This window comes from Leptonotus elevatus, chromosome 1 (genome assembly GCF_054856555.1).
Source record: "Leptonotus elevatus isolate MCC_2025b chromosome 1, RoL_Lele_1.0, whole genome shotgun sequence".
Lineage (NCBI taxonomy): Eukaryota > Metazoa > Chordata > Actinopteri > Syngnathiformes > Syngnathidae > Leptonotus > Leptonotus elevatus.
In genome coordinates this window covers 9,920,063-9,936,292 of record NC_141239.1, presented here as the reverse complement: position 1 = coordinate 9,936,292, position 16,230 = coordinate 9,920,063, and the positions used below count along the sequence as shown (strand labels likewise).

Genomic DNA, 16,230 nt, shown 5'->3' with positions numbered 1-16,230 from the left:
GCTTACATCGTAATAATTATGAAGGTCAGCACAAAAAAAAGATGTAATGAAATACTTTCTAATTGGTTGTCCTTCATGCAGCTTACCTCTTCTTTGTGTCGCCATTTGTACAATTTTTAATAGTTTACACATTTTAACGGTAGTTAAAAAATAAATGAGTAAATATGCTTGTTTTGTTTAACAAAAAGAAAAGCGAATTTGTCTTGGAGTACACAATGCGGAACCTTTCTTACCGCTACCGTTGATGCTGCACGAAATCATATAAGAGACGGACAAAGTCAAGAACATGAACGCTCGTTTTGCTGCACGTCAGGTGAGTAAATACAACCAAAACACTAGAAGTTTAACGTTTTTTTTGGTCCAATTGTTTAATTTGGAATATATTTTATTTGAAAACCCATATATGTTTAAGACATTGCCATCGTTTGAATATAATTCTGCTTGACAGCCCCTAGACCGCTTTAACCTTGCTACCACCCTTGTTAATAACTAAATGGTCCATTTTAACAGCTTTGCGAACTTTCCACAGCTCCTGTGGCTTGTGAGAAATGCCACCTCATCCGGATTCACGTCACTTCAGCCAAGTAGCTGCTTACAACGTCCCTGCACGCAGTTTAGATCCCTGTGCTCTCCCAGCAACGTTCAGCTGCCAAGTGCCAACAATGACCCAGCATCCCTGCCGAGGCACGCCGATCCAGAATTGTCTGTTCCCAGTCTGCTTGACATGGGCTTCACCCACTCACAGGCTGAGGACGTCTATGATTCAGTGTGCAAAGCCAAAGGTGGAAGTGCTGTCGAACGTTGCTTGTCAACTCTCACGCTTCTGTTCATGTTGGGCCTCAACCCCTCCAGCGTGCTGAAGATACTGACGAAATGTCCTGAACTTTACATCATCAAGGAATCACTTCTCCAGCAGAGGATAAACCATCTGCGTAAACTTGGTTTAGTCGAAGGTGAGCATTTTTTTTTTTAATGGTATTATTAATGATATTAAAACGGTGCGACTCCATCCAGGCAATCTGCAGCGGGTGGCGGTGCGCTACCCTGCCATCCTGACTGTGCCCGTGAAGACGGTCAAACATGTGACCCTGTTCCTCAGGGAGAAGTGTGTGTTTACTACGCAGCAGGTCGCCGACATCTTCAGAGATTGTCCGGCCATTGTGCACGAAGACCGGGATCAGCTGGAGTACAAATTTCAGGTCAGTATAACATTACAGTGGAGCGAGCACGGCGGTCAAGTCATTTCTGCGAGATCTGTAAAGGACAGTTTATTTTGCCAAGACGTTTATTTGATGTTGGAAAAAGGTCGTGACATAATACTTCACAAAAAGTTTAAATTATTAAAATAATAACCTTGTCTCAGTGTGAAATATGGGCTGTTATTAAACTTAATGACCAAGCTGATCAAAAAATGTTTTCAAGTATGACTCCACTTAAAGTAAAAAGTTGTCCTCCGATGACTTGACTTTTTGTTTTTTTGACCATCAAATGGTCAAAAACATAAAATCGTATTGTGCAAATTCAGACACTGCCCAACAAAATCATTTGAACTAAAACCTTAATACATTACATTTTTGTAAAATATCTTCAATGAAGGTAATTCAGCCACAAGAAATGTTCTATTACACTCAAGTTTACAAATTTAACCATGGGCAATATTTTATTTGGAAATGGACCATCAAAAAGCCCAAAACGGGTCACGATACCAAAATTTCAAACTCGATATCGATACCCAGGAAAATACTCGATACTCAATACCATTTTTGATACCGCGGAAATAAAAAAAGAAATACTTTAAAAATGTATAGAAAAATAGTTTCATTAACATAACTTCAAATAATCAATTAAATAAATTATTAATAGAAAATGAAAAAAAATAAGATAACTTTTTCACATGCAAATAAATGATAAATAACACAAATAAAAGAATACGTCATACAAAAATTGCCACAATGACAATATTTTTGGTTGTCTGTGGTAAAAACACAGAAAAAATTTGAGGTGGTTAACTATACAAGTAATCGGAAATATATTTTGAGGTAGTAAATATACAAAAAAAAAATCAATAAAAATTCAAATCAAATGCTGCATTTGCATTCAGCTACACCTTTTTAAAAAAAAGCTAACATTGAAAATATCTATTAAGGTATACAAGGGTTTAAAAAAGTGCACTTTATTCTATGATGACTGTCTAAGCTTGTCATGTCACTGGTCCGAATTGTCGTTGCTGACAAGCATGTCAATGTTCTCCTCTGTGAGTTTTCCCCTTATTGGGTTGCAAATGAGCACCGTTGTAGTAAACACGCTCTGACTGAGGCACAACTTGAAGCAGGGACGCATTCACTGAGCACGAAGCTAACCGTGAGCCCGCGGCTAATGGCTAATGGCTAATAACAAACCAACGTTCGCAACTGAGCATAACCGCGGTAGCCGGCTAATAGGAAAAACACAAGGCACCAAGACTGGCTGGTTTGGCCGTCCGGTCGCCACACTGGCCACACTTAAAGCAGTTGTAAGGTAGCTGAGCAAGCAAAGTCGCGGTGTGGGCTTGGAACTAGGGGTGTGCCAAAAAATCGATTCTCATTAAGAATCGTGATTCTTCAGAATCAATTTTAAATGTCCCAAAATCGATTTTATTTAAATTATTTTATACTGTCTTGCCTTTGTCTGTGTGTGCCTTTATTGGGAGCGCTGTTCATGTTGTACCCGGTTTGGCCACTGAGGGGCAGCGTGGTTCCACGCGGTCTAATACATTGTTAAGTTGTAGCCACATTAGAGAATAGAAGGAAAAAGTCACGGTCAAGTTATTCCAATAAAAGTTTGTTTTTTTCTCAGCGTGGAGCCGTTCTTTTGAGTGATAAGTGCCGCGAGTAGCGCGCTAATTAGCATTAGCGAGTCAGACTGGAGTAGATCATTACGATTCCTTGCACATCTATAAATTGGAGCAAAAATCATTGTCAATCAAATCATTTTGAATCGAAAATCGCTCTTAATCGAAAATCGATTCTGAATCGAATCGCAGACCCCAATATTGTGTTATCGTATCTGGATACGACGTGTGGGTATCGATTAGGGCTGGGTATAAATTCAGATTTCCAAAATTGATTCGATTCACATCCATTTTTGATTTTGTTAAGGATTTCATGCAGTATCAATTTTACTTTTATATGGATGACATTCTCAGAAGTATCAATGCTGCAAATAGAAACTTCTTCCTCTTACTTGGTGCATTAGAATGAAAAAATACTCCTCGGGTCTCCTGACGGCGGTGTTCGGTTTAGGTGAACGGTATGGGATTTTTTCTAATAGGTTTTTGGTGAGCTAACAAATACACACACGCACGCACATACACATACTCACCCACATACAAAAAAAAAAAAGCAATGATGATGACATTACCGAATGAACAATACTGAGCTCTTTAGAAAAAAAAAAAAGAATGAACAAATATATATGAATCCTTACATTTAAAATTGAATCCAATACAATTACATTAATAATGTATGTTTTATTGAACATAACCTGACCAAAACAATGAATAATAATTGAAATTGGTTACAAACACAGCAGTATGTAAATAAAGTGGCAAAAAATTTTTTAGGGCACATTTGCATTTGGTAGCCATATTTAAAAGTATCGATTCATGGTTGTATGAATAGATATCGAGCTATTAAAAAGGAATATCGATTTGATATCGATATATATCGAGAAATATATATATATATTTTTTTTACCACAGCCCTAGTATCGATACTTTTGACAACCCTACCGCCTACGGGTTCAAGTGGGGTTCTTGCAGGCTGAAATGTGGACATTTTTAGGCGCACACTTTATCCATAAAGTTGCCTATACATTTATGAGAAATTGTCTACGTTGTTGGACTCGAGGGATGCTTGGTAGAAACCTGTCCCAAAATGCCCGCTCCACATTCTAATTACTTATGCTAGAACTCTAAATTTGATCGATCATGAAGTTGTAAAGTCCTGCACCCCCCCCCAGTATGTCTACTTCCGAATGGGCATCAAACAAGCGGACATGGTGAAGCACAAGTTATTCCGTTCCACGCTGGAAGAGCTGCGCACGCGACACTGCTTCTTGGAGCGCCGGGGCTTGTACCAAACCCCCGACAAGAAAGGCCAGACGCTCGTCGTCAACCCCAAACTGGACCGCGTCCTCCGCGTGGGCCTGGGCGCGTTCCTGGCGCAGGCGGCCAACGCCTCAGCCGAGGAGTACGACGTCTTTCGGAGACTGCTGGCCAGAGAGTGGAAGGGAGAGGCGCGTCACTACGGCAACAGCCAAGCAGCGAGTGAGGACAGTGACGAGGACGAGGACGAGGACGACGACGACGACGACGACGAGGAAGACCAGGCGGAAGCCAAAGAAAGCTACAGGAAGAGAAAAAGAAAGCAGTAAGACGTGAACGAGAGCACGATGAAGAATAATCGCATCAAAATATTTGCACTGGTGATGATGTTGAGGTGGGTAAACATTTCGAGGGCGCTGGATTGTTTTTCTTGTAAACTTGCTGTAAAATGAGTGAAGTTACAAGAATAAAACTTCTTTTAACGCACGTGAGGGGGAAATATTACGAGGATAAAATCATGGAAGCATAAAGTTGTATCATTGTGAGAATTTTTTTTTGCCGATATTTGTTGTCATAAAACAATTGAATTTACAAGAAAACGAATATGAGAATATTTCTCAGAAAATTTTGCAACTTTTTAACAGGCGGTTTTCCCCCTGCTATTATTTCAACTTGAAATTCAAATTAATTTTATGAAGAAAAAAAACCTTACTGGGTTTGGGAAAAATTCAAGGATTGAGTAAGAATTATGAACATGAGGTTGAACTATTACAATATTTCTCGGAAAATGGTCATGATTATGAAATATTTGTTTTCTTGTAATACAATGAAATGAAATGAAAATAATATAATTTAAGAATATTCTTATGAAAGGGCTTTATTTTCCTAACTCACTGGGGTGCGGAAAAAAGGATCATACAATTATAAGCATGAAGCTGGATTGTTACAAGATTTGTAATTTTTTTGATGTTTTTTTTTTAAGATACTTAACTCATTCACTGCCAATGACGGCTATAGACGTCAAAAATTAATTTGAACTATTTCTATTAGTTTAACATTTTTCCCACTTTTGTTAACAAGAGTATGAAAACCTAGATTTTTTTTTTATTGTATTAGAACAGATATAAAATTTGTGATTAATCGTGAGTTAACTAGTGAAGTCATGCAATTAATTACGATTAAAAATGGTGATCGCCTGACGCCTCTAATTTTTGATAATCTTTTTTTTTTTTAAAGAAAAGATTATTAAAAATTAGGGGTGTCAGGTGATTAAAATTTTTTATCGTAATTAATCGCATAACTTAAACGATTAAAAATGGTGATTGCCTGACGCCCCTAATTTTTGAAAATCTTTTTTTTTTTTAAGAAAAGATTATTAAAAATTAGGGGTGTCAGGTGATTCAAATTTTTTACCGTAATTAATCGCATAACTTAAACGATTAAAAATGGTGATTGCCTGACGCCCCAAATTTTTAATAATCTTTTTTTTTTTAAGAAAAGAAAAGATTATTAAAAATGAGGGGCGTCAGGTGATATAAATTTTTTATCGTAATTAATCTCATAACTTCACTAGTTAACTCACGATTAATCACAAATTTTATATCTGTTCTAAATGTACCCCAAAACATTTTTTCTAGGTTTTCATACTCTTGTTAACAAAAGTGGAAAAAAATGTATTTAATAGAAATACTTCAAATGAATTTATGACGTCTATAGCCGTCAATGGCAGTGAATGAGTTAAAATGTACAAAAACAAAGGTTGTCATTTTCCACACATACAAAACTCAATGACACTTAACACTCTCTCTCTTAAACGTACAACTAATTTTGTAATTCCGCCCCCCCCCCCCCCCCTAGTGTTCGCTTTGATTACCTCCACCAAGGCCCAACAATCCTAATTTACATTAAGTCAGAGAAAAAAATATATGTATTACTTTTATTAGATAGCCAGCCTTTATTGCCATTATACAAACAGAGCACCTTTTTGTTCTCGCATAATTTTGTACCGGTGTACACAATTGCAACGTATTGAATTTAAAGTAAATGTCTACATGAAAGCTTAGTCAGCCTTTAACTGTTTTGAACTCTTAATGCATACCAAGAGTTCCATTTCCAGCGAATAGCCTCAACAAATATGTTGGAAAAGTGAAAAGTATGCTGTAACTAACGTTGGAAAAGCTCCACCCCGTCACTACGCGACGGCTAAGTGGCGGTGGCGTTGGCGCATCTCTATAATCATCTGTGCGAGTCAACACGGAACACATCAGATAAGCGCAGGCGGCAGAAAAACACCCTGTGATTTACACAAGATTTCAGCTCTAATGGAAGTGCGGCGCACGCCGCCTTCGCGTGGACCCCAGGTAAGAAAACACAACTTTGTCCAAGTCTCCATCCAAACGTTTGATTTTTCATCATTGAAGTGTTTTATGGCTTTGTCGTTGAGATCAAGGATTTATCATGAAAGTATTTTCAGATGCAATGTGGGTGTTTTGTCTCGATATTGTTTACATTAGATGTGCTTTTAAACTCCCATCAGTCTCATGATTATTCATAATTAAGCATTTTTCTTAGTTTACGTGACCAGAGGGTATGTACACTCACAAAGCACAACTGTGCATATATAGTGGATATAAAAAGTCTGCACACCCCTGTTCAACTGACACATTTTTGTGATTACAAAATGAGACTATTAAAAAAAAAGAAAATCCCCCATTTGAGCATAATTTGTGAGTTGCTTTCCCCCCCCCGCATTATGCGGCAATGTATTTTTATGTTTCTTAGACGGATTAAAACTGAATTTTGTTGCTCTGTGATACGTAATAATAATAAAAAATTTCAAGAAGAAAAGATAAAACAAAATCTTTCAAATGTGTTTTGGTTGAAAAAGGAAAAGCCTACTAGAACATCTGAAATTAATTTGGGATCAATCGCTTAGACACTTTAATGGGATGCTTGACTCATTGGGCCATTTTCCGCAGTAAAAAGTTAATATTTTGTCTTGAATTAATTTGTTAACTTCATTACTTTTCACGTACCTATAAAAACACCTTTTTCCACTTGCTGTCGACTAAAGATGACATCACCTGTGCTGAGGATTAATTGTTCATGAAAAATAATGAAGTTATCACAATTATAGAGAAAATATTATTCCTGCTGGCTAAATGAGTCAAATGGTGGCAGGCGTGTACTGACTCCTATTTACATCGTTTGAACGTGATTGGTTAGCCGCATCCCTGTTATGAGGGTGTGCACACTTGTGCAACCACATTAATTCAGTTATTTCACTTACACACTCAAAAAGATTTTTGAGTTGCAGAGGTGATTTTTTTCTTTTATTTTTTGCATCACAAAAACTTGGCATTTGAACAGGGGTGTGTAGACTTTTTAGAGTACTGCATCTGAGGCATGTTTTTTTGTTTTAGTTTTTGCCATTTGTCACCATGTGTAATCATAAATGTAAATAAGCCGACGATCCCCTTCATGAACTCATTCACTGCCAACCCAGTAAAAAACGGATCTTTGACGTCGAAAGCCGTCAATGGCACTGAATGAGCTAACGCTGCTGCCATCTACCAACAGGAAGCCACTGAAAGAAACACCTGACAACCTCAAGAAAAGCGTTACAAAATGTCCGCCGAGCCCATCCTGATTACCAACCTGACGCAGGAGTGGGTGGCGAGCCTTCGCCGTTGGCACCTGGAGCTCTTCTTCATCCCCACCACCGTGGTCACGTTGGCCACCATGCTGGTGAACCCCGTCCTGCTGGCGTGCATCTTGGCGTCTCGCGCCTTGCGCCGAGAGACGCGCTACCTGCTGGTGGCCAACACCCTGACGGCGGACATGTTGTTCCTCACCCTCAACCTGGCCACCGCCGTCCTCAACGCGGTCCAGGCGCAGGTCCCGTGGCGGGTTTGCGAGCTGGTCACGGCCGTCACCGTCACCGCCTACTGCTGCGCCATCCTCACCGTCACCCTCATGGTGGCGGACACCTACGCGGCCGTCCGCTGGCCGCTGCATTACCACCACCTCCTCCCGCCCGCTCGAACCCACAGAATCCTGCTGGGGGCTTGGGTGCTGGCGGCGAGCTACCCGTTCACGCTGGTCGTCCTGATGGAGACGGAGCGGGAGAACCTGCGCGGCGGCAACGCGGCCGTCTGCCTCGTCCTCATCTCGCTGGGGTTCGTCCAGGCCCGGAACACGACGGGGATCAACGTCTACTTCTTCGTGGCCGCCCTCGTCTGCGCCGCGCTCATCTTCTACTGCTACATCCGCCTCTACATGGAAACCCGAACCCAAGGCATCTGGCAGAGCCGCTTCTCCAGAGCCCGGGTCACCGTGTTGGCCCACGGCGTGCTGCTCCTCCTCTACTTCGCCCCCGGCTTCGTCTTCACCCTGGAGCTGCTCCTGTTCCAGAGCGAGACCGTCAGCCAGGATGCCCGAGTGTGGGTCAGCACGGTCAACATGTGCGTGTTCATGCTGCTCCCCAGGGCTTTTGCCCCTTACCTGTACGGCCTCCGCTACCGCGAGATCTCCGACACGCTGCTGCAGCTGCTGCATCGGCACCGAAGGCTCAGCCAGGTCACCGCGGCGTGATGGCGGTTGATTTCTTTGTCATGTTTGTCGGCTGACAGCGGCCATTCGCGGTTCTCTAAGTCAGAAGAACGTGATTGAGTTGATTTACTGCTGCAACGTTTGGACCACTATATGTGAATTATTAACGTAACAATTATAAACAATAGAACCACAAGGTATGGCAAAAGTTGAAAAGTCTTAGACGTCAACTGGAAGTCAACCGTACACATTTCTTGACCTCACTCGTCTAAACATGACATTTTGATTAATATTACATCTGTGGAACATGAGTTATGCAGCAAAATCCAGCCGTTTGTATCCATCTCAGGGGGCGGCCATTTTGCCGCTTGCTGTCGGCGGAAGATGACATCACAGTTGCTCAGGCAACGGCCAATCACAGCTCACTGGTGAAGCTGAAGCGGAACTGCGATTGGTTGTTACCTGAGACCCGAGCAACTGCGATGTCATCTTCAGTCGACATCAAGTGGCAAAATGGCCGCCCCCTGAGAGGGATAAAAATGTTGCTGCTTAACTCATATTCCACAAATGTAATATTAATCAGAATGTCATGTTTAAAGCGAGGTCACATATAAATAACATATTATTGTCAAGAATTTTTGTTTTTTTGACTTCCCTTTAAGATCGTCTTTTTACGTTCCACTTTTTTCCCGCCTCCTTCGCCTCCGCATGTATGATCATCGTCAAATGTCTTGCTGCCTGAACATCAGAAGACTTTCATAACATCTGGAAAAGAGCCTTAGAAAACGATCACCTCACACTTCTTCACATGAAGACAAATTATCGCGTTTTGTCAAAGTATCGGAAAATATCCCAAGATGAATTTCGTGCCGCTATCGCGGAAATACGTCCGAGTCGGGAGGGGAAGTTGACAAGTACGCAGTCCTTCCAATTTACAAAGAGAATCGCGTTCCTAGAAGGAACGTTCTTGAGTACGTTCTCTGGAAGACAACCGTACATGATGAGTTCACAAGATTGCGCTCTTATTTATTTAGGCATGTTTTCCCCCCCCATCATGCTCATGGTCAAAACCTACAAAATGTAGTTGTCTCTTGTCACCCTGAAAGACCGTCGTCACATCGGCCCGTCGTTAACGGATGCCCACCTTTCGGCAAAGTGCTTCATGACACGAACCCTCGAAAAAAAATACATGGACTGAGCACCGACTGAAGCAGGTTCACGTCCATCGATCCGGGTCGGTACAGATTGGTCCTCCTCAGTCTGTGTATCATGACGAGGCTCCGGGTCATGAAGTACTTGCCGAAAAGTGGGCCAATGTAACGACAGTTTTTGCCCGACTCCGCTTGTTTGATATTGTTGTAAGAAAAAACGGATCAAAAATAGCTGAGATGACCACATCTGATTTTTCGACCCCCGTTGTATCTGAGCTGCTTCGGTTTTGGAGCAAAGATCTCAATCCGGATGTCCGAGGGTTGGTGAACCCGATGAACACGTGCGTTTTTGGTGATCCTGCTGGTCCCTCTCGGCCTCCTCCAGTGCCGACGAAGGGCCATGCTTGGCAGGATCGTCCACCTGTCTGTGTTGGGCCTAGACCTGACCACATTCCAAGTCGGCCATCAGCCAGATGGACATTTCGTCCATTATCCCATAATATCACCTGGCGGGGGGTACAGCGAAATCCCCCCCCCGGTGTTAACCTTGCAGATTGTTTTTGTTCCCCAAGGCTTGTGGGACCGCTTCATCTGGAGCCAGGAGCTTGCTTTCTGCTTCCTTTGATCTTTCTCTGGTCGCCCTGTGGCGTCCGGCTCCCCGCAGTCCCACGTCTTTGAGGAGATGGCATGTTGACAACGCCACAACAGCCTTTTGCTCCCACTTCCGAGAGGTAGCGCTTTCTATGGACTTTGCTCGCGTCTTCTAATGAACGCCTCTTCTCAGGGCGCCATTGTTTTCTGGTCCAGAGACTACGACACAATACGTGGTCCAACGTGATGTACGTATTTGCTTAACTCAATCTTCTCAATAGTCAAGTCTCCAATTTGGCACAAAGAAAAAAATCCCATTGGAAATATATCGATCAAACATCGATTCAGTATTTACAGGCATGCAAATTTGACGCTACTATTTTGGTCTACCACATGAGGTACGCGTTTGTATTTGGACCTCATTATATAATGGATTCGCCAATGTTCATGCCTCCATCTTTTTAAACTTGAGTGTTTACTAGTTTAGCCTTCTACATTTATTTTTTCATGTGCAATTGTAATTTACTTGGATTACCCCTCTAATCTTCGATCGCAATAATGATCACAATGTTTAAATAATAATTTTGTTCGATGTCTCTGAATGTAATTTGTATGACACAAAAAAATCAGTAAAGATAGTTATTCACGACACTTGTTTTGGAGCCTATTGTCCCTGGAAGGTTTATTGTGGCGTCATATGTCCAACGAATTTAATAATGTGCAGGATTTTGCATATCTACAAGTCAAAGTGTGTATTTTGCGCTTAAAGGGAAAATCAACCACCCCCCAATGTTTTGTTGTTGTTGAAAATATTATGCTCTATGCAGCCCCATAATCTGGTTAATATTGCGTTAGTGGAATATGAGTTAAGCAACAAAATCCAGTCGTTTTTAAATCTATCTCAGGCGGCGGCCATTTTGCCACTTGCTGTCGACTGAAGATGACATTAATGTTGCTCACGTCTCAGGTAACGACCAATCACAGCTCAGCTTCAGAAAACAACATGAGATGGGTTGCCATCCACCTATTTTTATTGGAATTTTCAAGAATTGCGAAAAAGAAACTGAATGCTCCAGAAATTCGAGGGAAAAAAAGGCCCAAAATTCGCAAAAAGGTTTTTGCGCTTGGAGGGGGGTGGTTTTTGAAACGTATCGAAAAAAGGAAAATGCGCACTTTGGTGATGGAAACAGGTAAGCGATAACAAGACCGGATATACGTCGCACGTTTTGACCGATTCTACGTCACAATGAATGACGGATGACAAAGTAAAATATGTTTGGGGAGACGATGGCTTTATTAACATCAGCTCTCAACGACACGCTTCACTTAAATGCGGGAGGAAAACCAACAAGACAACAACAACATTCCCACCTGGAACTCCCCATTGTCCCAAAATTCCATCACTACAACGTCATCTCGCGGCGCATTTTCACAAAATTCGCACATTTCAAAACATTTGAATGGAAACCTGACTAATGATGTCATCTTCAGTCGACAGCAAAAGGCAAAATGGCCGCCCCCTGAGATGGATAAAAATGACTGGATTTTGCTTCATAACTCATATTCCACAAATGTAATTTTCATCAGATTGTCACGGTGAGATATAACATATTCTTCTCAAGAAATGTTGACTTCCACTTTAAAACTAAATCGATATTTCAGTCTAGTCCGAGTGAAAGAAAACGACCATGTTGGATTGTGGCGTCCATCGCAACCTTCCAAGTTAGCAACGACAGCAAGACCTCAACGTGCTTCTTAGCTGAATGACGCGATTGATCTAATAGCTGTCGTCGGCCTTTGCACACTGCATGAGGTCATCGGATAAATTCCGTCCGTTGTCCCCTAATAACGCGTCGAGGCGTGTAATGTAGCTACACATCGACAGGGCGTCGTGCTATTTGGAGTAGGGGGGCGGGGATGTCGGAGGAGCAGGTGGCGGAGCAGGACCTTATGAATCCTCCTCAGTGGTCATCGGAGTTCACTTAAACTAAATTAGAAGAGCAGCTGCGACTTCGAGGAAGCAAACGATTACTGGAGCATTTAGGAAGAACTCGCAGGAGCGGCCTCGTGTGATTTGGTCATGCGTGGCGATTAGCAATGTTCTCATGATAAGGAGCAGCGCACCAGTGGTTGGCACATCTGTCTCACAGGCAGGAAATTCTGGTTTGAAGCTTTGTGTTGGATTCTCCCCTGTACTGTCACACACGCATCAAAAAAAAAAACGTTCTAGCTCAACAAAAACATATCAGATTCACTAAAAAACAAAAACACACACACCTCGCAACAAAAACTCTCACACACAAAAACAAAAGCTCTAACACATAAGCTCTCACACAACAAATAATTTTAACATGCAACAAAAAACATCACACACAAAAAAATCTCACACCCACCAACGTACCTCTCACAAAAACCCCTTACATAAAAAAGAAACCTCACAGGCAAACTTCTCATACACACCAAAACACCTCTTACATTTAGCAAAACATTCATACATAAAAACTCACGTTCTACAATAAAACTAATATACCATCTCTGACGCAGTGACGCCTAAAAAATTCTCACTTACCAAAAATCTCACTCTAACAAAAAAACTCACAACAAAAATCTCACACACATCAAAACACCTCTCACATGCAATAAAAAAAAAAAAGCTATCTCACATAAAAACCTTCACAGTCCACAAGAAAGTCATGGCAAACAAAAAATCGGACCCCGAAAAACACACGCACAACAAAAAACTTTTTGCAAACAACAAAAAAAAAACTCCCACAGACCCAAACTTTATCACAAACCTAAAAATCTCACAACTAAAAACCTCCTTCTCTCACTCACACGCAAACACACCAAAATACCTATCAAATCTTTCAATGCTTAACAAAAACCTCTCTCACACAAAAACTTACACTGTGTACCAAACACATCATCTGACACACAACTATCATTCAACAAAAAATCTCACACACCACACAAAAAAACTCGGGTAACCAAAATCTTGATCTCTCCACAAACCACTCACACATAACCCCAAACCTCTCAAACTAAATATAAAATCTCCTCACAGACCTTAACCCTGACACCTTTTATTTATTTATTGTAACCACTTCATTCGATATCGCGTAGCCATATTTAAGTAAGCAAAGTCAACAAAAAGCACTCAGTATGGCGTGGTATAAACGAACCACACTTACAATAATAAACATTCTGTTAAATGTTAGTCTTCATTTAAAAGTGAGCATGATTCTTCTATGGCGCCTTCACCTCTCCTACCACTAGATGGCAGCTTTTCGTTCAACAACCTTGCCAGGAGAAGCCAATGGAAACTTGCCAGGCAAGTCGAATCGCATTTTATTTATGTACACTCCGAAATGCTCTTTAATTCCGTCTGATGGCTGAGAAACAGTTTGGACGACGTGATTATTCTCTAATGGCCAAAAGCTTCACGGCTGTACACCCCAAATTTGTATTGATGGAGGCGGTGCGGGCGGTGGCAATTAATAAGTGCGCTCGTTAGGGCCGTTTATCTTGCGGGGAGAGATTAATATCCGTTGGAATCAGTTCTGGATTCGCATTTGTGCCACATAATAAAGTCTGGACTTAAGGCCATAAAAATAGCATTTCATTTCAGATGTGAGCGATGATGATTTTAACTCTTTTACTGCCAAAAACGTTAAATAACGTTTAGTACATTTCTACGGAGGGGCGCCAAAGACGTTAAAAGATGTTCACTATGTTTTTTTTTTTGTTGTTTTTTGGAAACGGGTGGATGAAAGCCTTGGCCAGCTGTGCTGAAAGTATCAAGCAGATCTAGTTAGTATAATGACTAGTTTTGGCCCCTAGATGGCAGCGATGACTCTCTTTGGACAAGATTGGGTGGGCGTCAGTAGAAGACGTGAGGCGGAGCTAGAGTGTTGAGGGGACAATGGCTGATGAAGCAACAATGGCGACCGGTTGCAAGCAGCTCGCGCTTGAGCATTTTTCATTCATCGACTAATGCTAAACAGCGCATTGATGACGACGATGATGATGATGGTGACTCCGAGCTTGACGCCGAAGTTGGAAGCGTTGACGCGGCGGCTATGATCACGTCATAAAGCCTCACCGGCTAGCGATGCTAACGGCGGAAAACGCGGAGCACAACCGAGCACAGGCGGACGTTCAATCGGACGATGAAGAGTAGTCGAAAAGCATCGACCAATGCACATTGATGATGACGATGATGATGGTGATGGTGACTCCCGAGGTTGACGCGGCGGCTTCGATCGCGTCGTAAAGCCTCACCGGCTAGCGCTGCTAACGGAGGAAAACGCGGACAGGCGGACGTTCAATCGGACGATGAAGAGTACCCCGAGTCCAATGCATATTCATCGGAGGAGCGGGTACAGTCTGATCACGGAGAAGACACTGTTTCTGGACTACGATGCCACCATGAATGGAGTGGATAAAATGGATCAGAACATCTCCTACCACCCGGTATAGCAACTGAAGGACATGAGGAAGCCAGACGTAACACCACCGTAACGTAACCGTAGCATGATCCTGATATTAGACTTGATGACACACTGCAGTATATACTTGCTATTCCCCGGAAAAAAACGGCCTGCAAGAAAGTGGCGCACGCGAAGAGGCAATCTGTTGTGCAAATGCTGTTGCGTCTCCTTGCACGCAGGAGAGTGTTACAAAAAGAAAAACTGTCGTTGAAACATCCACATATTTGTAAATAGCACCACAGTTGCACACATTTGTAAATAGTTTGCCAAATTGTTGTCAAATTGTTACACTGTTGAATGTAAATAAACGTATTTTGCTATCAAAAAACACTTTTTCCATTGTTGGTGGTAGTGTTTTACATAAGTAAAGCACCGTTTAGATGTTTGTGGCATCATTCATTCTTTGAGAAGCAAGATTCTCAATTTGCCATCTATTTCAATTCAATTTATTTCATTCGTTTGTAAAAGAAAAAAGTCAATATAAAGCAATATTGACATTCAAAGTAAAGTAAAAGAAATGATATATTTGAACATTAACATGATAAATCCTTACAGCAACAGATTTGGGGGGGGGGGGGGTCATGGATTGTCAACTGGACTAAACTCACTATCACTTGACGTACTTGTGTGTGTGTGCGTGTGTGACAGCGCAGAGGCGGATGTTTGACAGCATCTGCAGACGCTTTGAGAGAGAGAGAGAGAGAAACGGGGGGAAGAAAGGAGAAGAGAAAGAGAGGATGAGAGAGGGGAGAGAGAGAGAGAAAGGGAGAGTGAGTGAAAGAGAAACGGGGGAAGGAGAAGACAAAGGGAGAGAAAGAGAGGGGGGAGAAGTGAGGAGAGAAAGAGAAAGGAAGAGAGGATGAGAGAGGAGAAAAAGAGAGAGAGAGTGAAAGAAAGGCAGAGAATGAGTGAAAGAGAAACGGGGGGAAGAAATGAAAAGAGAAAGGTAGAGAGGATGGGAGAGAGAGAGAGAGAGAGAGCATACCTGCCAGTCTGATGCCAATCGCCATTGTCAGCCATGTGCTTGTGGCGTGACGTGAGATGAGGTGACCTACTTTAAACACATGACGCATGTCAACAAGCCGAGACGCCGTCGGCCTGTTTCTCCACATAAGAACGTCACATACTGTCTTGTCATTAACGCGCCTTCTGAATTCAAACATTCACTTTTATATGGTGGAGATAAAAGTGCTATTTAAGTGCACTTTCTGAAAAGGAAAACGTGGGCGCTACTAGAATCGCATCGACAGATTTTCTTGCTTTTTTTTTTTTTTTTTTACAAAGCAGTGCTTTGGTGCCACATTATAGGATCTTGGTGCTAAAGATCTACAAACCAGTTTAAACGTTCGACCTGTCATCTATG

At 41.9% G+C, this 16,230-nt stretch overlaps 2 protein-coding genes across 2 annotated transcripts; both read left to right on the top strand.

Annotated features, from left to right (window-relative positions):
* The first annotated feature begins 269 nt into the window (after positions 1 to 269).
* On the top strand, positions 270 to 4,413 carry mterf4 (mitochondrial transcription termination factor 4). The gene is made up of 4 exons (XM_086096827.1): positions 270 to 313; positions 530 to 953; positions 1,015 to 1,199; positions 4,000 to 4,413. Exons 1-4 carry the CDS (start codon positions 287 to 289, stop codon positions 4,411 to 4,413), a joined length of 1,050 nt encoding a protein of 349 aa, XP_085952953.1. The 5' UTR covers positions 270 to 286.
* Positions 4,414 to 7,711: 3,298 nt separating this feature from the next.
* Positions 7,712 to 9,123, top strand: LOC147180653 (putative G protein-coupled receptor 148). Its single transcript, XM_086096839.1, has one exon. It carries the CDS (start codon positions 7,712 to 7,714, stop codon positions 8,675 to 8,677), a length of 966 nt encoding a protein of 321 aa, XP_085952965.1. The 3' UTR covers positions 8,678 to 9,123.
* Positions 9,124 to 16,230: the final 7,107 nt, after the last annotated feature.